This window comes from Penicilliopsis zonata, assembly GCF_001890105.1.
Source record: "Penicilliopsis zonata CBS 506.65 unplaced genomic scaffold ASPZOscaffold_10, whole genome shotgun sequence".
In the NCBI taxonomy this organism is placed as follows: domain Eukaryota; kingdom Fungi; phylum Ascomycota; class Eurotiomycetes; order Eurotiales; family Aspergillaceae; genus Penicilliopsis; species Penicilliopsis zonata.
In genome coordinates this window covers 261,119-281,113 of record NW_019208919.1, presented here as the reverse complement: position 1 = coordinate 281,113, position 19,995 = coordinate 261,119, and the positions used below count along the sequence as shown (strand labels likewise).

Sequence of the window (19,995 nt, the reverse complement as noted above, 5' to 3'; positions counted from 1 at the left end):
GTACAGTTCAAATTAAAATAAATTAATGAGTTATGACGGTGCATAGAGAAAAAGACATGATTAAATTCATACATTCAGGAGTATATATACATATATATACACCCTTCTTTTCCATCCGTTTGTACATTTCGTAGCCGAGTCATGGGGATCATGAAAAAAAAAATTGAAAAAAAATAGCTTTAAAACAACAAGCTATTGGTATCCCCCACCCAAGACATCTGCCACAACTGCCCACGGTCAGGATTTGAGCCGGAACCCGAGCCGTACGGGTCCGGGTTCATGTTCATGTACGTCTCGAAGCCTAACATTCCAGCGCCGGGCATCTGGTCGCCGGAGACAAAGTCGCCCACGGCCTCGAGATCCAGCCAGGAGAAATCGTTCGCCGGGCTGAAGTTGAGGTATGGGTATTCTCCTGTCGTGCGGCCCAGGGAGGAAGCAGAAGAAGAAGAGGCCTGTTGTTGTTGCTGGTGGTGGTGGTGGTGCATCCCTAGATCGCCATTACTACTAATACTATTGTTCTTGGCTCTATTCCCGCCGGGGTTGCTTTTGTGGGTGCTCGCCGGCGACGCGGTGTTCACGGCTTTCACCTTCCACAGCAGCTCGAGCAGGCGCGCATACCGGGCGCCAATGTCGTCCGGGCCTGTGCTGGCGCGATGCAGCACCTCGGTCATCCGGGTGATCAGGTCGCGGAGCTGGAATTCTTCGGAATGTAATACGCCAAAGGAGCGGGCCTAATCATTTTTTTTTTCAATCAGCATTGGAAGAATGTACAGTGGAGTAACTAGTAGGGTAGGCCTACCTTGTACAAAAACACGGCGGCGTAGATGCCGTACAGATAGAATCGAAGCGGCATAAAGTGCAGGTGTTTCTCTGGATCGACGGTGTCGACCAGGATGGACAGGTACGCCTTGGCAGCGTCGATGGATTCAAAGATGAAGCGCGCGTCCTGCATGGAGGCCAGGTTGCTGAACATCGTCTTCAGATGTTCCCTTTGCGACTGGGAATTGGCATGCGGTTTGGAGACTAGGGATTGCGAGATGGTCGCCTGGAAGGCGAATGCGTTTGTGTACAGCCGCAGGTATTCGTACGACATCTTTAATGTGACCTGTATGGGCGGAGAACCTAGGAAATCCATTGTGTCAGTCAACTGATACAAGTAGCCAACCCTATCACTCACTCAGCCAGGGAGTTCGTACAGTCCAGTGAGCCCCATTTGGACTTCCAACGTAGGATCGCCAGTCGGAAATCGTCCACGTACTTGACATAATCGCCCATGAGCATCATCTGATTGCTCGTGCGCATGCCCGAGTAGAGGATATCATGTACATTGCCGTACAGCTGGGTGAGATCCAGGAGGGCCTGGAAGATGCGGGCGTAATCCTCATCGCCCTCTTTGACGGGCTGCAGGGACGGGAAATCCTGGCTGACCAGACCCGTCATGGGGCCTGGGCCGCGCGACCAGAAGGCTCGGCCGATTCGGACGGAGATCAGACGGTCGGAGATGTAGCAGCTCGTCCAGGCGAGTCGTTTGCGCGCCTCCAGCTCGAGGTCGCCCGAGCCGTCGCCGCGGAAGGAGGTCCGATCGAGGCCGAGGAAGTAGCCGGATCGCAACGCGAGGCCAACGTGCATCCACGCCGCGCGGTCCTCCTCGCCGCGGCCCACGCTCTCGACGCGCGACCGCAGACCCTGGGGCTCCCATTCTGCGAGGAGGAGCAGGGCCTCCACCGCCTCGACGTCGCAGTCGGCGCCCGCGGCAATGCCCGAAATGAGCTCGTGCATGTATTTGGAACAGTACTCGTGGATGTCCTGTCGCTCCAGGTCCTTGGAGGCAATGGTGAGCACGGCTGTGAGCAGATGCTTTTCATTGCTGGCAAAGGTGTCCAAGGCGTTGCGGTCAAAGTATTTGCGGGGCACGAGCGGTAGGTAGGGATGAAAGTTCTCGGCATACCGGTGGACCAGCTGCCACACCGTGCCTGGATCCAGGGAGCCGTTCTGGACGAGCCTGTACGCCCTGATCCCATGGTTCGATTTGAACTCGGTTACCGTCCCGTTGGGGAGGCCATTGTATGGGGTACCATCGAGGGCCCCCGGTTGTAAATGTTCAGACAAGCCCTCTGTCGGTTGCGCGCCATCGGGGCCCCCCTTGGCAATCCCCGTCAAGCACTGCCAGGCATCGGACGGATTGCGGGGGACAGACTCGATCGGAGTCGAGTCCTCGTCGTCGACGGACACCGAGGCTGTGGTGGTTGATGGATTGTGGGCCATAAAACCCACCGGAGTGCGATAGCTGGCCGAGCTTCCTCCTGGGCGCTTCTCCGTCGTCGATGGACTCGACACATCCAGATCCGATGTTTTCGGGGTCGCTATGATGTTGCTGCTGCTGCCGTTGTTGTTGTTTCTGGATATGATACTTTTGATTTTGTCCTTTCGGATGCGTCGTCCGCCTCGGTTGGAAGTACCAAGCACGCATTCGCGATGCTCACGGATGCATCGTTGGCATGGGGGTACACCAGGACTACCGCTACTGTCCCTATATTAAAAAAAAAAAAGAAAGAAAGAACACCATTAGAGGAATGATAGAATGAAGAGAACGGCACCGATCAACTTACAGGTCACATTTGGACTTGCGTTGTCGACAGTGCAGACAGGCCTTCGACACACGCTTCGACTTGGTCTTGGGCATGTCCGCCTCCCTCCCCGGATCCGAGACATAACCCTCAGCCTCCATTCTCACAGCGCACACACGCCCACTATACAAGATTTATGCTCAAGCGATGCCGACGAGGCATTGTCACCCAGGAGTCATGCGGCGGACTCCCGTCCTGGTGGAGCAGCAGTGCGGGCTATCGGCGGTCTGTCCTATCGGAGGAGAGCCAGCCGGACAGGCTCGGAGGTTCAGATGTACAAACGACACGATCTGAACGGCGTCATGGGCGTTGGCAGAGGACAGGAGGATCTCACGGTGTGGCGGAGGAGGATCTGAAGTTCAGCCGAGTTGCGTTGAGTCAGTTGGGACTTTTGGCGGTGCAATTTTGGGAGAAGCTCCAGACCCGATCGGGAAGACCACCTGATTGGGCTCCTTCCCCACACGTTGCGCTAGAAGAGGCTTAGACCGAATGCGAGCTGAGTAAGCAATCACGGGGTGAACTAGTCCATTTTGGGGAGTATAGGAGGGGTACCAGGTAGGTACCTAGGTACCTAGGTAGTTATACTCCTCTACCTGTCTTGGGCATTATGTGTCAGTGAAATAGCTCCTTACTATGAGAGAGAATAAGTTGTATCTGATGTCATGTTATGGTTGCTAATAAACTGATCAATTAGTCTTATCTGAGTATTGCTACAATAGGTACTACCTAGTAGTTACCAGTAATTATATAGTAGTTAACTATATGTGGAGGTATACTATTCTGTAGTTAGATAACTCACTCGCCTTAAATATTGATCGGCACTAGGATATGACGCATTACTACGGAGTATATGTACCTAGTATATGTGTACGGAGTAACTTATAGGCAGAACTTCTAATGTACTCTGCTACTGCTTACTACTAGAGTTTCTTACATATGCAGGGCCCTGTAATTCTCTCGGGCCGAGTCAACGTCATTATCGGGCAATAGCCGATCACTCTATGTCGTACCCACTATCGGCTATTAAAAGTGACAGCCAACTCGGCAACGGAACTTTTGTTAGGCGGTCGCCCCGCACCGCGAGGGGTAAAGCGTTGAGGGGGGTTGTTTTGTCTCGTGACGTGAGGGGTCTGCTCGGTCGGGTATTGAGAAGTTGCTTTATAACGTGGGAGTGTCTTCAACCCGCATTGCTCGGTTGATTTGCATTCAAAGAGCATCGGGAGACGAGATTAGATACAGTAAAGAATATGTCAGCTTCCGTTACTTCTCTGTTCTCCCTCAGCGGACAGACCGCCGTGGTCACTGGCGGCACGCGGGGGATCGGGCAGGCCATGGCCATTGCCCTTGCTGAGGCTGGGGCAGACATTGTGCTGGTCCAGGTGAGTCGGCCTGTTTCATTGGGGGCAACGGCTTTGTTTCGGAACAGGAGTCGCTGACTGTCATCTGTGCCGTTGCTATACAGAGAGACGAGTCGAACACCGCTACCCGGGATGAGATCATCAACCGGATCGGCCGAAAGGCTTGGATCCATGTTGCAGAGCTGACGAATCGCGAATCCGTCAAAGCCATTATTCCCGCGGTAGTGAAGCAGGGGATCAAGCCCCAGATCCTGTTGACCTGTGCTGGAATCCAAAGAAGACATCCGAGCGAAAAGTTCCCGGATGAGGACTGGGATGAGGTGAGTCGGGGGTGTTTTGTCTTGCTTTCTTTCTTTCTTTCTTTCTTTCTTTCTTTCTTTTTTTTTTTCATTCGTATCACCAACCACAGTCTGATTCGGGTATTGTTTGGGAATATGTAGGTCCTCGAGGTCAACCTGTCGTCGGTCTTTGCTCTGTGCCGTGAATTTGGCGCCTACCTGCTGGCTCGCGATGCGTCTGAATTCCCTACCGGCCGTCGCGGTTCCATCATCAACGTCGCTTCTCTTCTCTCCTTCCAGGGTGGTATCACGGTGCCTGCCTACGCTGCATCCAAGGGAGGTATCGCACAGCTGACCAAGGCCCTGTCCAACGAATGGATCGCCAAGGGCATCAACGTCAATGCGATCGCCCCGGGCTACATCGCCACGGACATGAACACTGCTCTTATCAACGACCAGAACCGGAACGCTGGGATCATGGCCCGCATCCCTGCTGGCCGATGGGGCACTCCCGAAGATTTCAAGGGGACGGTCGTCTATCTGGCTAGCCCGGCTAGCGCCTATGTTTCAGGAGATATTCTGTGTGTCGACGGTGGCTGGATGGGTCGGTAAAAGAGAAATTCGAAGAAATAAAAAGGGGTCTGGCAAAGATCGTATGATTACAGAAGTCCTCCGCCCCCCCCCCCCCCCCCCTCTTCCCCATGAGAGATACGAATATTGCACGGGCTTGAGACAGCCTAATGGGTTAGTCTTGTGTCATGCTCATCCATATATAGATTTTTTATGTACATACTACACGGCAGCAACGCGGCTGAAAAAGAAGCCATACATTGATCAAATTATTATTCCTCCCACTTTTTTCTTTAGAGTACAGCATAGATTTTTCATTTTCATCTGTAGATAAAGTAGTATGCAGAATGACGTCGTGTCTCATGAGTCTCGTAACTTCAGACGCAGGGACCGTGGTATCTGGGGTAGTTCATAGGTAGATAATACGGGTTAACCGCCAGCAGGTGGACCCTTGATAACCAGTTCACGGAATGTATTGAACCTCGACCTATTCTTGGAAGATGAGACAGTCAACCAGTATTGCTCACTCCACAGCTGCCATGGCCCACGAGGGACGAGGGACCTACCTGTTCGTAACTGCAACTCACCTGGGGTGGACCGGGTCGGAATCCAGTATCAATAGCTCCATCTCGACGAAAATAGAAACCCCCAGTCTCCAGGAACCGACCAGGCTAGCATGTCGCATCTTCAACACTGGGTGATGGAGATTAATTAATGCTCCCTGGTGATGAAGACAGACTATTCTCGGTCAGGTCAAGTGCGCTCACGTGCCAGATCAGGTGAAACCCTCGACTCTCGACTCTCCCGGCTGGGTTTGTTTTTTTCTTCTCCCACAACTCCCCTCGAGCTCGCTCGTCTGTTTCACTAGATCGACTGGACCGAGCTTCTGTTTTTTTTTTTTAACTCCTTGATGGGGTTTCTCCACTACGGAGGCCAATTCGAGCCTGACCAGTCGGCCGTTTGACTCGTTTCAGCGCGTAGCCGATTCTTGTGGAGCGTGAAACACATGGCTACACACTAACCAATGCAATCTAGTGAAAAGAAGAACGGCCGTGTGATGGGGGATCAACTCCGGCATAAGTCTCGACAAAAAGCAAGCATGGACTGTCGGGAAGAGACCAACCAGCAGGTTTAGGGTACGGGGTAGATAACGCTGTGTCAGTCGTGTTCCAGCGTCCGAAGATGCGTGACGAGGTTTGACCGAGATCGGCAAGGGTCCCTGACAGAAGCTTGTCTGCATATAAGAGGATGCTATATCGAGTGGACCGACATGGCTGGATCGAAAACGACGATGCTCTTTGGGAGTCACGCCGATAGGCCGGACGAAGGCTCGGCGTGACAACCTCGCAAGCGCCAGGCCAAATCTTCGCTAGAGATGTATACTCCGTACGTCTCAAGCTCAAACATGTTATTCCTGGGGGGCTATATCGCCCTCGAAAAGGTGTACGGAGTATGCAGTGTATAGTGCCATGAGGAGTTTGATCGATGGCAGTCTTAGCTGTCTCCTGATGCTTTAAACTCTCCTCCCATCCAAGATTTTTCCCTTCAATCTTGGCTTGTTTCGTTTTTTTTTTTTTGACATCACATTCATTTTTAGCAGCTGGTCTAGCTATTAACCTTAATTTTTGACATTATTATCATTTTGGCTCTATTCACTCATTCTGTTGAGGTGCATGACTATTCCATCTCTATATAGCCAGCGATTATAGAAATCTTGGCAGACACTTCTTGCTCTCAGCAAGCCCTGAAAAGGAAAAGGAAAAGAAAAAGATACAGAAACAATCGTTTCAGTCTGTATCCCTTGCTGGATATCATTCTTCGTCATCACTCGTGCTTCTATCAGCCACGGAAATCCAGTCTTTCTATTGATCGCAGCCTTTCGGGGATTGAGGTAGCTGGCATACATACAACTCTCTCTCTAGGGGAATAATCACTAATATCAATTACTCTAGTATATGAAACTTGTGGCATTGTGGTCTTCTGCATGCTTCTTTTTTGACAGCTTTGACAGTGGAGTGAAAGGGTCCGGACCTCTTGTCTCCTGGAGACAATAGCTATTGATCTCAAATTGAAAACACACAAAGACAAGACAAAAAAACCTTGTTTCATTGACAGCCTGGCTCTTTGCCATTATCTCGTCTCTCCTCCTGACAAAGCTATTCTGTCGTTCTTCAACTTCGAGCCTCTCGAACTACGCATTCCTGTCGTTCCCCCACCACCACTGCATTCCTGCTACTCTCCGTTGGCACATTCCACTTCGTGACGTCGCCGCTTGTCAAAGACGCTTCGTTCAAAGTCCAATACGTACATATCCTTGCCTTTTCCAACCGGGTATCTCATCCCGAATCTTGCATCGACCTCGATGGAAGACCTCACTGGGCGCCTCGCGCCTCGATCCTACGGGACGAACGCTACATACATTTACTATTATTCTCGTGGTCTCGGAGGCGTCAATGTTTCCGAAGATGACTTAATTTCCTGGATCATCCTCGGCTCCATCCTTGTCGCCGCGATGGTCATCCTCTGCGGTCGTGTTGCTCAGGTCAGCCATGCGTATCTCCGCCAGATCTCGTCCTTGACGGCGACCAGAAAATACCAGACCTTCTGGAGCATCGAAACCTCCTATTTGTGGGCAAACCTGAAGAAACATGTGCTGTATGCTCCCTTGGGCAACAAGAGACACAACCGGGAGATGCAGCTTTCATCCGCGCTGAACATGGGCACTCTGCCGTCGAGATTCCACAGCATTCTGCTTCTGCTGTACATCGTCAGCCAAATCGTTTACTGTTGCTATTTGAACTACAGCGAGAACTCGAAAGCCGCGCTGTGGGCCGAGCTCCGTGGACGGTCTGGCGTTCTGGCCGTTCTGAACATGGTTCCTCTGTTCATCCTCGCTGGACGCAATAACCCACTTATTTCCCTCTTGCACGTTAGCTTTGATACCTACAACCTGCTTCACCGCTGGCTCGGGAGAATCGTTATGGTGGAATCGGTAGTGCACACCGTCGCTTGGGCTGTCAATGCCATCGACGAACAGAGTTTCGAGGCCATGCTCCAGCGTCTGGCCGATACCCCGTTCTTCTTCTGGGGGATGGTGGGAACCTGTGGCTTGGTCTTCCTTGTCTGCCATTCTCTGTCGCCGATCCGGCATGCATTCTACGAGACGTTTTTGCACCTGCACCAGCTTGCCGCTTTATTGGCGTGCGTCGGCATCTACCTGCACTTGAAGCTCGACGACCTGCCGCAGATTCCTTGGTTTCAGGCCATCGCCGGGATTTGGATCTTCGATCGCACCGCTCGGCTGTTACGGCTAATCTACCTCAACTTCTCGTTCAGGAACGGAACCACTCGCCTCGTCGTTGAAGCGTTGCCCGGCGAAGCCTGCCGAGTGACCTACCACCTCCCGAAGCGTGTTCACTTCGACCCGGGCTGCCATGTCTACGCCTACATCCCGAGCATCTCGAAGTGGATGTCCCACCCTTTCTCGGTGGCCTGGGTGGAGCCCGGTGACTGTGTGACCGATTTCGCTTACCCAGCCCAATCGTCCTCGTCCTCATCGTCGTCCTCGCCCGCGCAAAGCCCCCTGGATCTCGAGAAGCAGACGCTATACGATCTAGACGGCTTCCCCTTGAAAGCCAGCCAGAAACCGACGTCGGTATCGCTCATCGTCGGGGCCCGCCAAGGCATGACCCGCAAACTGTACAACACTGCCCTAGCGGCCCCGAAGCGAACCCTGTACATCTCCGGCGCCATCGAGGGCCCGTACCAGTCTCACCCGTCCTCGTTCGGCAGCTACGGCACCGCCGTGCTCTTCTCCGCCGGCGCAGGCATCACGCACCACATGCTGCACGTGCGGGATCTCCTTATCCGGGCGGCAGAGGGCCGCGTCGCGACCCGCAAGATCTGCCTGGTCTGGTCGGTGCGCAACACGGACCATCTGTCCTGGGTGCGCGAGTACATGGACTCGATCCTGCGCCTGCCCAACCGCCGCGAGGTCCTGACCATCAAGCTCTTCGTCTCCAAGCCCAAGAGCAGCCGCGAGATCACCTCCCCAAGCGCCAGCGTGCAGATGTTCCCCGGCCGCTGTCGCCCGGACGTCGTCCTCGACGAATTCATCTCGCAGCGTGTCGGCGCCGTCGCTGTCTCCGTCTGCGGGCCGGGCGCCTTTGCAGACGAGGTCCGCGTCGCCGCTCGTAGCCGTATCGGTAAGGGTGCCGTCGTGGACTTTTTCGAGGAAGCTTTTACCTGGTAGATACCTTTTTTCTATCTTTCTTTCTTTCTTTCTTTCCTTTCTTTTAGTTACTCTCTTTACTTTTAATTTTTTCGATCCTTTCATCTCTTGTTCATATTACTATATGTCCATAGAGATCATGCCATGAATGGCTCTTGGCCTGCACACACCGTCATTACTAATTCATTTCTTTATACCTATGTATCTATTTTTCATTCCTTAATGAACAGTATCCTGTTTCAGTTATTCTCAATGATATAAGTAAGCTGTAGATATATCCCTAGTCAACGAGAGTGGTTTCATAAGTATTTTACTAAAGGCTTTAAAATCCTTCTACAAAGTTGAAACTTGCCTACTTGGCTGTTACTAGAGGTACTCAATCCTGATAATTGGCTTGGATTCTGCTAACTCAATAAATTGTCCGGGAAAAATTCCCAACCATACCCTACACATCAGTTGTCGTAGTTCAGGATGGTTTTGAGAAGGGCCGAAATCCAAGTGAGCATCTGGGTAGGGCTGCCAGTTGGCATTGCGACGGCCGAGCCGCTGGAGCTGGAACTAGAGCTGACGGTCGTGCTTGGGGAGGTGGAACCCGAGGTGGAACCCGAGCTGGCCTCAGCAGAAGGTGTAGAGGCCCCCGCGGCTGCGGCTGCAGAAGTGGTATAGGCTTGTTTGACGACCGTCGCCAGGGTGGTGGGTTGAGTGCTAGACGCCTGGGCGGCGGTAGAAGAGGCCTTGTTCTTCTTCTTGTTCTTGCTGGCAGGGCAGGCGGTATGCTTGGTTTTGGCAGAGCTGGAGGAGCTGGCTTGCACGATGACAGCAGCAGCAGAAGTAGTAGTACCCGCAGCAGACGAGGCATCGACAGAGACAACAACAGCAGCAGCAGAAGAAGTAGCCGGTTCAGCAGCTGCAGCGGGGGCAGAAGAGATGCTCTCAACAGAAGCGGCAGCAGTTGTGGAAGCGGAATCCGCAGGAGAGGCCGAAGAAGCAACCACTGCATCGGTCGCTACGGTGGAAGCAGCGGCGGAGGCGACGCTGACGCTGGAGGAGCCGGAGGAGGATGAAGAGGAGGAGGACGAGGAGGAGCCCGACCCGGAGAGGGTGAAGTCAATGCAGGACTCATAGGTCTGGTCGATCGACTCGGCGTTCCAGAACCACTGGATAACACATTCACCTCCGGTGGTACACTCGTCGCCCAGGTCATCGGGCATGGTGATATTGAAGTTGGTGTTGTTGTAAGGGATCGTGGTCGAGACTGACGCATAGACAGACCAGTACTTGAGAATGGAGCTGATCATGGTGTCGGTGGATGTCTTGACGATGGAGACGTTGGCGGTGCCTGTGTGGGGGGCCCGGATGTCGACGACAAAGGGGATCACCTCGCCGGCAGAGTAGGTGTAGACGTTGTCGGTGTTATCTTCGTACTTGTAACCCTTGCAGAGCCAGATGTCGCAGGCAGTGGCGTTGTAAGTGCTGTCAGCCACCTGCAGCTCGCCCTGAATGTTGCCGTAGTTGTCGGCCTCCTGGTTATCGTAGATTTGCGTGCCACAGGCAGCCTCCATGGCGGCGCCAGGCATACGGGCCTGAGGGCTGGTAACGAAACCATGGCCGTGGACGAGAGTGACAAGACCGCTCAAGGTCAAGACAGCGCTAGAGTACTTCATTTTGAATGGCTGGGAGAATGGAAAAGATGAAAAGAAGGATTGTAGAATTGAATTGAATTGAATTTCAAGTGTCTTCCCAGGTATACCAGTACCTGGACAAGTAAAATAAAGAGGGACGGTCAAGAAAGGAATGTGACGGTCACAGACCGGAGAGAAGAGAAAGCAGAAAAGGACAAGCCTATACTGGAAAACAAGAAAGAAGAGTCAAAAAAAGAAGAGCGACCATAAGGATGAGAATATATATGGAGTACAGTGGGTGTTGGCCCTCTCCAACGACGAACGCAATGGTCTCCATCGCAGTATACTCGATACCGACAGTCCATGTACGTGAGACAAGCCCTGCATGAAACATTAAAAACCGGCCTCTAGGATAGGGCAGGATGATGTAGCTGCAGCAAAATTGCCGCGGCGAAGAGGACTTAGAGGAGATTCGCTCGACCCTGTGAGGAAATGCCACCAATGGCCCGACAGTACGGGAGATGACCTTGACCCAGACGGGCTCCTAACTCGATAGTTCTGGAGCCATCAAGCCTGACGCCCCAGGCAATAATAATGAACTGGATACTGGGCGGATCTGGATTGTTTCGCAGCGTTGCTGTCATCGAGGGCGCCTATCCAGAGCGTTCCCCTGAGGCCCTTGTTTCATCTTTATTGAGACCTTCCGGCTTGTGGCTTGCCGAACATTTCTACAACACGACGCATTGTTGCGAAGAATCGGTATCATTAACCCTCGGGTCTTAATTTTCGACAGGTAAAACGATGGATACTCGGTGGCTCATCTGGGCATTGAGGTCCTAGAAGCGTCAGCATCCGTCAACAAGCAGTCCTCCAAACCAAGCGAAAGCCCCCATGTTGATGAAACAACGTCAATTTATTCCGGCCAGCACTAATTGTTGGGTCTCTATAGACATGAAACAACGAGTTGCACGCACTGTATCTTCTCTGAACCCCGACGATTCCAACTCGTTCGATTCAAGAGAGTGAGAATCAATCGGAGACGTCGTCTTCTCTTCAGCGTCGTTCAGTCGACCTTCACAGGTCACATGTACGACATCACGTGATAATCCATGAGGTCATGTGATTTGCCCGCTCCTTCCCTTCCGGTAAAATTGCCAGTGGCCAATCAAAATCATCGTATGAAAAGTGGCTTATCTAATCCACCAATCGGCGACGGCCAGTGACAGCAGCGCCCATTGGAACTCAACGCCGACTTCAATCGTACCTGTACAGATTCAACAACTCTCGACTTGGTGAGCAGAGAGAAGTCTCCGCAGTACCGAGTCAACGGATGCGTTATTTTTGCTGATCAGTTGCAGAAGAAGCCTTACTCTGAACACATATTGTGGCAGTGCAATCCCACTTCAGATAGGACTAGACTGCAAAGAGTTACCGCCCAGAAACCTTAACGACAAAAGACTTGGAAGATCTAGGGGTCTATATAACTAGCAGTTCTACGCATCTACGACGGAGGCAACGACGAATCTGGATAGGACTCAGCTTGCTTCATTGTCAAAATGGGCGACGAATCGATTCGGCACAGCATTTCGATGCATCCGCATCCCTTTCATCTTCACCCGCACCGGCCTGATACCCCCTCGAAGACGACGACGAGCCTGGGTTTGAACGAAGCGACGAGTACGGCAATCGAGGCCACCGATAATGCTACACAGCATCGAGTGATCCCCGGCAGCGATGAGGAGGGTCAGCTACCGCCGCGGTACTCGATGGATAACGACCCGTTCCAGCTGGCGTCGAAACTGAAGACGCCGCAAGAGATCGAGAAGATCGAGGCCAACACGTCACGGAAGCGGACGGGAGTATGCAACCCGATAGCGATGGCGCCCGGCCAGGCGGCCCAGTCGACGAAACGGCTGCAGGGCTTCTACCAGTCGCAGAACGAGACGATCGAGCGGATGCTGAAGCCCGTGGAAGAGCATGTGCGGGCGGCGCGGGAGCTCAACAGCAACAACCAGCTGAAGTACCGGATCGCGGTGTGGGGCAGCTTCGTGGCCAACGTGCTGCTGTGCGTGCTGCAGGTGTACGCGGCGGCGTCGTCGGGCTCGCTGTCGCTGTTCACCACCATGGCGGACGCGGTGTTTGATCCCATGTCGAACCTGACGCTGCTCCTGTCCAACAAAGCGGTCAACCGCGTCGACCCGCGCAAGTTCCCCGCGGGCAAAGCCCGCATCGAGACGGCCGGCAACATCTGCTTCTGCTTCCTCATGACCTCCGTCTCCTTCATCCTCATCGCCTTCTCCGGCCGCGAGCTCTCCGAGGGCCGCTCCGCCGACACGGACACCTTCCACCTCCCCTCCATCCTCGCCGTGGTGGTGGCCTTCTCCACCAAATTTGCCCTCTTCGCCTACTGCTGGGCGCTACGCAACCAGGTCTCCCAGATCCGCATCCTCTGGGAGGACCACCGCAACGACCTCCTCATCAACGGCTTCGGTATCCTCACCTCCGTCGGCGGCAGTAAGCTCCGCTGGTGGATCGATCCCATGGGCGCCATCCTCCTCTCCGTCCTCATCAGCTGTCTTTGGCTGCGTACCGCCTACGGCGAATTCCAACTCCTCATCGGCGTCACCGCAGACATCCACATGCAACAACTCATCACATATATCGGTAAGCTCTCACTCATCAACCAATTACCCAGAATATACAATGCTTGAAACAATGAATAAAGAAGGAGAATAAAGAATAAAGCTAACGAATCAGCAATGACTCACTCCCCCCTGATAACAGCCATCGACACGGTCCGCGCCTACACGTCCGGCCCCCGTCTCGTCGTCGAGGTCGACATCGTCATGGATCCCGAGGCCACACTGCGCGCCACGCACGACGTCGCCGAGGAGCTACAGATGAAACTCGAGAGTCTGCCGGATGTGGAGCGCGCGTATGTCCATGTCGACTACGAGACGACACATAAGCCCGAGCATTCCTTGAAGAAGGAGTTGTAAATACTCAATATGCGTGGAGTTGGATAGATGTAGGAATTGATTTTTTCTTAATGGAATGGGATAGAGATATGAAAGAAGTTCTATTGTCTATCTATATTTACTAAACTATTGCTCGAAAAACGCAATGGTGGAGCAGTAGGTACTCTCGTTTTCGTCCTGCAGGACCAGAGCCTCTCCAGACGATGAGGTGATCATGTTGGTGCTGGCCTTGGTGCTGAGCCCGTACAGATACACCTCCGAGCAGTCGACCTGCACGATGTTCTCCTGGCACGACTCCGTGTCCAGGCACGTCTGGCTGTAGTTATCGAAGAAGCTGTACAAGCCCGCGCCGTACACCCACAAGTCGGTGGTGTCGAGGACACGCAGCCCCCAGGACTTGCGACATGAGGCGGTCGTGCATGTGGAAAAGTCGGGATCGGCCCACGACGTCTGCGGTGTGAACGGGGTGAGCGCGTCCGGGTTGGACTGGTAGTACGGAGTCTCCGTTTGGATCAAGCCCATGAACACGTTCTTTGCTCCGGACACCTGGTAGTTGTACAGCTGGTTGTGCTCCGCTGCGGTGCCATAAAGCCACACGGCGTTCGTGCTCTCCACGAGGACGCCGCGACCCGTGTACACATCGATCTGGCTATGGTCGGACAGATCGAGCTCGTGGTCGGCGGTCCAGAACCACGCGTTCTCCACATATGCGCTCGCGTTAGCCGTCAGGTGGAACATCAGGAAGGCGGCGATGCAATCCGGGTTGGGCGTGGTAGTCGTAGACGGTGTCTTCGGGCAGGTGTTGCTCTGCAGCTCCGTGCCGGCGGAGCCTCCAAGACGGGTGTGCACATCCCACATGCCGGCTGAACCCTGCGTCTCCGCAGCCAGATTCCACTGCATCAGGATGGCGCCGGGAGCAGGGCCCTTGGTCTCCAAGATCAGGTCAGAAAGCTCGACAGAGCCGACCTCGCCACTCTCTCCAATCTGCAGCATGGGGATGGGGTTCTTCTCATCGGCGAATTTGTCTCCATACGCCATCAGCATAGGCCACACCTCACCGGTGATCTTGATGTTCTTGGGCACCTTGAGGGTGGAGGTGATGATGTAGGCACCATGGTCAAAGTAAACAATCTGGTCCTCGGTGACACTATCGAAAACCTTCTGCAGGACCGCCGTGTCATCGGTAGTACCGTCGCCCTTGGCGCCTGCTGACTTGACACTGACAAAAGAAGAGGCCGGATAGCTTTCATACAGAGGCTTAGAGCGCTCGTAGATCTTGCCGCTGCTTGTGAGGAGGGACGATGGTTTGGCCTGTGTCGGCATGGTCGTCTGGACGCGGGTCCGGGTAACCGTCTTGGCCGCGCAAGACGCTTCGCCCGCAGTCCCAAAGACAGCAGAGGAGGAAGCGACAGTCGCATGTTGGTGCGATAAGGACCCGGCCACGCCCGCAGCATGAGAAGACGCCACACCAATGACACTTGTAGTGGTTGATGACGAGGAATCGACGGCGACGACGGCTGTAGCGGTGGATTTGGAGCTGGTCGCAGCACCACCAGAGTGTTCACTGCCGCTGCCAATAGTCACAGCAATGTTGACTGTCGGCACGGCCACGGGGACGGTAGCGAAGGGGAAGCGGCTCTCCGTTCCAGAGGTTGAGGCTGAAGTCGCCTGGCTACAACCAGAGTCGGGGCACTCTTCGATGATCTCATACTCAATCACCTCGACCTCGATAATCTCGCGGCGCTGCAGAGGAGCGGACCGTTTGGTGGCACCGGAAGACGAAGTGTATACATCACCCTGAACCCAGTTCTCCACTACGGAGCCACCGGCCAGGATGGTGTTACCAGATATGCCGGCGACGGCGACCGACGAGGAGGTGAAGTCGACATTGTCCAGGACGAGGACACCACCACCGACAGGGATACTGTCACTGGTGAAAGCTGTGACAATACCGGCGGTAGTCGCATCGATGGTGCTATCCAGCAGGAGGACAGAGCCAACGGTCTGGTTGGAAGGGGAAGTGGACATGTTGATACCGACGCCGCAGTTGTTGACGGTGACGGACTTGAAGGTCCAGGCCCAATCCCAGTTCATGTAGATGGCAGTATTGCAATTGTTGAAGGTGAGATTACGAGTGGTGAACTGCTGGTTGCCGAGGAACATGCCGTAATTGCCGCCGTTGAAGGTCAGATCGGACATGAAGCCTCCAGAGCCGTTGTCCATGAAGATTCCCTCCTGCTTGTTAGCACTGCCGCCACCCTGGATCATTTCGAAGCGGATATTCTGCAGGCTAGTGGCCTGGCCGACCTGCCAGTGGATGCCAGCGCCGGCGCTCTCGGGCATCGCGGTGAGATCGATCACAAAGTTGCGGATGGCACGGAAGAAGTTGTTCTGGTTGGTGTACCAGTTGCTCCCGTCGGTTTCGTACGGATCAGAGTCGATCACGGCCATACCAGTGAAGCTGGCAGCCGCCTTGAGCACGGGCAGGTCGTTGGCGTCACCAACCATCTGAGTGTAGTAGTACTGCACAATGGGCTTGGAGACCAGATACGTCCCTGGAGGGAAGTAGACCAACGCGGGTGTTGTCGTTGACGAGTCGCAGCCCTCTCCGCAGCGACCGCCGGAGGAAATAGCCTTATTGATGGCATCAGTATCATCGGTGGAACCGTCGCCTATAGTTCGAGTCAGCATTCATCACCTCTAGTTTCACTATTTCCCCCGCTCCAAAAACCCACCTGTAGCCCCAAAGTCCTTTACATTGCGGTATATCTGATAGCTCGTATTGTTTCCAAACGGAATCGTGCCCTGACGCTTGATCGAGCCAACCCAGTAGCTCGACGAGGACGCCGAAGAGGCAGACGAGAAGGCAGCCGACACGGACGCGCTGGCTCCAGCCACCGGGACAGCGTCGACACGCAGCACGAGCAGGAAGAGGATGTGGAGGACAACTCCAACAACTGATGAGAACATCTTGGGGTCCTTCCGCTGACGTGGTTTTCCTTGCGTTTTATATGTTTGTTGGGTGTTATATTCTGGACCAGCAGAGCGGCTGCAGCAACCAGTACTGCAGCAAGTTGCGCGCGATAGCCTGTATATCAAACAGCAGAGAGTCTGGTACGGAAATCAACCAAGACAGAGAAGATTGTCAAGGGGGAAACCAGGTATTCCAGGACAAGATTTCAAGGCAAAAAAAAGCAGTATCCAGGGCAGGTGCGTATACAGGACAAGTGGAGTGGATACAATGAATACTAGACAATAAACAATGGATGAAATGAATGAATGACAGACAATGAGAATGAAAAGAGTGAATGAACAATAAGAACAACTACCCAAGACACAAACACACACACAAGGAAGAAAGAATGAAGCAAGAATGGAGGCTGAAGGAGGTTCAAAAGTCAGGGAGGGAGAAAAACCACTTGCCGAATCGGGAACCGCCCGGCGATCTCGTGAAACGCCTACGCCAGGCGATTTTCTCTCCTGTTGGCCACACCACGCAAGCTGAAACGCACAACGCCAGGAGTCAACAGGATGGCAGGAGGAATAATGGAGGACTCAGCATGAGATTGGGCGATGTGGAAATTAAACCCGATTACACGTGAGTCCTTTTTTGGCTGGGGTTTGATTATGCTGACAGTAGCCACGGAGGGAATAGAACAGGTCCCTGAACTCGCACGGTCAAGGCGAAGCACAGTCAAACCACGGTAATATCTCTATTCAGCTCATCAACTAGTCTACCCTACATCCGGACTCTTGTGATATATAGACACCGCTCGTTCCCATGGCACCTGGAGGTATTTCCCCCCTGTCCACGAGCCGGTAGACAGGGATGGAGCGAGATACCGGGCCGTCGGAATGCAGACGTCATTCCATGGAATGGAATGTCTTTTACACTCTAGACTCGACCTGAATGGCAGATAGTCAGCCTGAGTCTGCTATTGTTCGGTATTCTGACAACTATAGATAACTACCCACGGCACTATTGGTGATCGGCAGATCGTCACTGCCTCCAGACTACGCATTGCTACATATGTAGCATCTAGTTAGTACATTCAACATTGTAAATAGCATAGAACTACTACATAGATCAAAAGAACTATTGAAATATTCTGAGGTACATCATTACACTTTGGTTTATCTCCAACCATGGTACGTTCAGGTACCATCAAGATCAGATAGTAGCCGTCAGCTTGGCGATGAGGCGACCCAAGCGTCTGATCCCCTCATCGATTTTCTGCTCCTCCTCCCACGCAAAACAGATGCGCAAACAGTCTGCAAAGTCGTTCTGCGCGTCCACTTTCTCCTGCTTCTCATCACCGCCGACGCGGAAGAGGGTTCCAGCAGCAACTCGCACCTCTTCTTTTTCCAGTGCTTGCGCTGCTAGCTCGTCCGCCCGGAGCGGTGACGGCAGCTTGATCCAGATGAAGTATCCGCCTGCAACGGCTTGTGTAGACTGCTCGTCTGCAAAGGAGGGTAATGTCACTCCTAACGGGAGGAGGTGGGCCTTGACAGCCGCCATGGCGATATGATACCGTGCTGCCAGGGCGGGCTGCAGCGTTTTCTCAATCACCTCTTGTAGATTTCCCTGAACGAGTTGGTCGACGATGGCTGCCGTCAAGTGTGAGGGGGCGCCTCCGGAGTGAGAGGAGCCTCTATATCAGTATATAAAGTATGACGTTAGCTAATCAAAAAACCCATTAACAAAAAACATAATTGTAAGAGAGAAGAGTGTACGCTTGAGAAAGGCCAAAAGCCAGTTTTGGCGTTCCCTCCGCCCAGCCCGTGCGCACGCCCGGCCCGATCAGCTTACTGAAGCTGCCGTTGCTCACGGCATGGCCGTATTGGTCTTTCGGCCCGCCGTCGAGGTACCTGTCGATATCAACTAGGCGGGGTAAAGCCGCGGTCGAGAGGGGAGAAGCCGATGCAGAGGCAGCAGGCCACTGCAGAAAATCGTAAACGTCGTCGGTGATGAGCAGGGCGTCGTGCTCGCGCGCCAGACGGACGAGCTCCTCGCGGCGTCGTAGCGACATGACCTTCATCGAGGGGTTGGAGAAGGTGGGCGTGGCGTAGATGATATGTCTGTAGATCTTTCTCCAGGGGCGAGATTTTTTATACTAAAATTCTATCAGAGAGACACCTTAAGAGAGAGAGAGAGTTTGTGTGTGTGAGAGAGAGAGAGAAAGAGAGACGAGATATCCGTACCGGTTCATCTGTCGTCTGTGCCTCCTGTAACCCCCTCCGCAACGCCGCAATATCGATCCCCTCTGCATCCTCCGGCACTGCATGCAGTCTGCCTGCAAACCCGGCATCATCCATGATGCGACAGGCGAGAAAGTAGGTGGGCGCGACCATCCAGACGCCCTGCGTGTAGGCCGGGTCCGAGAAGACCTGCAGCAGACAGGCGAGGTTCTGGCTGGCGCCGCCCGTGATACAGATGCGGTCAGCCGAGATAGCATCGTTTGGTCGATAGAAGGATGTCAACCAGGTGGCAATATGCTCGCGTAGAGGCTCGTAGCCTGGATCAGGGCCGTAGAGCAGGGCGGGGGTCGAGATGGCGGGGGTGGAAAACACCGTGCTGGCGGCGGCGGCGAGGTCGGCCACAGGGAGCAGCTGGGGGTTGGGCCAGCCAGTGAAGAGGTTGATCATTTTGATTTATTCTCAATTGCTGTCTTCCTTCCAGTTCTGTTATTCTTTTCTTCTTGATTAATGACTGAGTAGTACTTGGAGGGGTTCTGTCAGTCTGCTCACCTGTTAGCTGGTGCTGGTTCTTCCCTTCCCTTCCTCTCTTCTTTTTTTCTCCCTCCTTCTCTTCTCTTCTGTTATCCTACCTCTCGGTTTGTCTTACGGTCTCTCTGAATTCTTAGGTCGATCTACTGAGTCAGTTGAGTTAGTCGCAGATTGATATGATGCAAGATCGATACGATAACCGATAGAATAGAAGTACCTGGAATAAATATTAGTGGTAACTAAGGTATATATTTACTACCAGGTATCATCAGTTATTAGAATAAAGACTCCAATACTCAATACTCTACTATTATTCCCATACTCTAATATTCCCATACTCTAATATTCCAATACTCTCATACATCCAGACTTCAAATCATAGTTATGCTATGTTATGCTCAATAATACAATAGCTGTACTGTACCCAACTAGTCCTGCAGGTACATCTGGAGTACCTTACAGCTGTCTCCAGGGGAATAATTATAATTAGTTTAGTATATTATGAAGTATGACAAGATGATCTCATTACTTATGAATATGATTATGATTATTATGATTATTATTATTAAGTTGAGCTGTCGACACGTCATCAGTCCAGCTTCAA

The 19,995-nt window shown here is 53.1% G+C and overlaps 7 protein-coding genes across 7 annotated transcripts; 3 read left to right on the top strand and 4 right to left on the bottom strand.

The window, feature by feature from the left end:
• Positions 1 to 179: 179 nt before the first annotated feature.
• On the bottom strand, positions 180 to 2,683 carry ASPZODRAFT_152678 (hypothetical protein; the record flags this gene model as incomplete). The annotated part of the gene is made up of 4 exons (XM_022725879.1): positions 180 to 731; positions 800 to 1,122; positions 1,197 to 2,530; positions 2,610 to 2,683. 4 exons carry the CDS (start codon positions 2,681 to 2,683, stop codon positions 180 to 182), a joined length of 2,283 nt encoding a protein of 760 aa, XP_022580152.1.
• A 965-nt stretch (positions 2,684 to 3,648) lies between these two features.
• Positions 3,649 to 4,953, top strand: ASPZODRAFT_133501 (hypothetical protein). Its single transcript, XM_022723288.1, has 3 exons — positions 3,649 to 4,006; positions 4,090 to 4,305; positions 4,426 to 4,953. Exons 1-3 carry the CDS (start codon positions 3,875 to 3,877, stop codon positions 4,873 to 4,875), a joined length of 798 nt encoding a protein of 265 aa, XP_022580151.1. The 5' UTR covers positions 3,649 to 3,874; the 3' UTR covers positions 4,876 to 4,953.
• Positions 4,954 to 7,195: 2,242 nt separating this feature from the next.
• On the top strand, positions 7,196 to 9,085 carry ASPZODRAFT_17091 (hypothetical protein; the record flags this gene model as incomplete). Its single annotated transcript, XM_022726955.1, has 1 exon — positions 7,196 to 9,085. The coding sequence occupies one exon, from the start codon at positions 7,196 to 7,198 to the stop codon at positions 9,083 to 9,085; it is 1,890 nt and encodes a 629-aa protein (XP_022580150.1).
• Positions 9,086 to 9,272: 187 nt separating this feature from the next.
• Positions 9,273 to 11,004, bottom strand: ASPZODRAFT_498040 (hypothetical protein). Its single transcript, XM_022728411.1, has 2 exons — positions 9,474 to 11,004; positions 9,273 to 9,416 (listed from the first exon to the last, which is right to left on the bottom strand). The coding sequence occupies exon 1, from the start codon at positions 10,726 to 10,728 to the stop codon at positions 9,517 to 9,519; it is 1,212 nt and encodes a 403-aa protein (XP_022580149.1). The 5' UTR covers positions 10,729 to 11,004; the 3' UTR covers positions 9,273 to 9,416; positions 9,474 to 9,516.
• Positions 11,005 to 11,954: 950 nt separating this feature from the next.
• Positions 11,955 to 13,746, top strand: ASPZODRAFT_133495 (hypothetical protein). The gene is made up of 2 exons (XM_022723287.1): positions 11,955 to 13,350; positions 13,444 to 13,746. Exons 1-2 carry the CDS (start codon positions 12,243 to 12,245, stop codon positions 13,683 to 13,685), a joined length of 1,350 nt encoding a protein of 449 aa, XP_022580148.1. The 5' UTR covers positions 11,955 to 12,242; the 3' UTR covers positions 13,686 to 13,746.
• Positions 13,747 to 13,790: 44 nt separating this feature from the next.
• Positions 13,791 to 16,634, bottom strand: ASPZODRAFT_68840 (hypothetical protein; the record flags this gene model as incomplete). Its single annotated transcript, XM_022729543.1, has 2 exons — positions 13,791 to 16,336; positions 16,400 to 16,634. The coding sequence occupies 2 exons, from the start codon at positions 16,632 to 16,634 to the stop codon at positions 13,791 to 13,793; spliced, it is 2,781 nt and encodes a 926-aa protein (XP_022580147.1).
• A 1,099-nt stretch (positions 16,635 to 17,733) lies between these two features.
• ASPZODRAFT_133493 (hypothetical protein) lies at positions 17,734 to 19,569 on the bottom strand. Its single transcript, XM_022723286.1, has 4 exons — positions 19,413 to 19,569; positions 18,867 to 19,354; positions 18,399 to 18,778; positions 17,734 to 18,316 (listed from the first exon to the last, which is right to left on the bottom strand). Exons 2-4 carry the CDS (start codon positions 19,308 to 19,310, stop codon positions 17,836 to 17,838), a joined length of 1,305 nt encoding a protein of 434 aa, XP_022580146.1. The 5' UTR covers positions 19,311 to 19,354; positions 19,413 to 19,569; the 3' UTR covers positions 17,734 to 17,835.
• Positions 19,570 to 19,995: the final 426 nt, after the last annotated feature.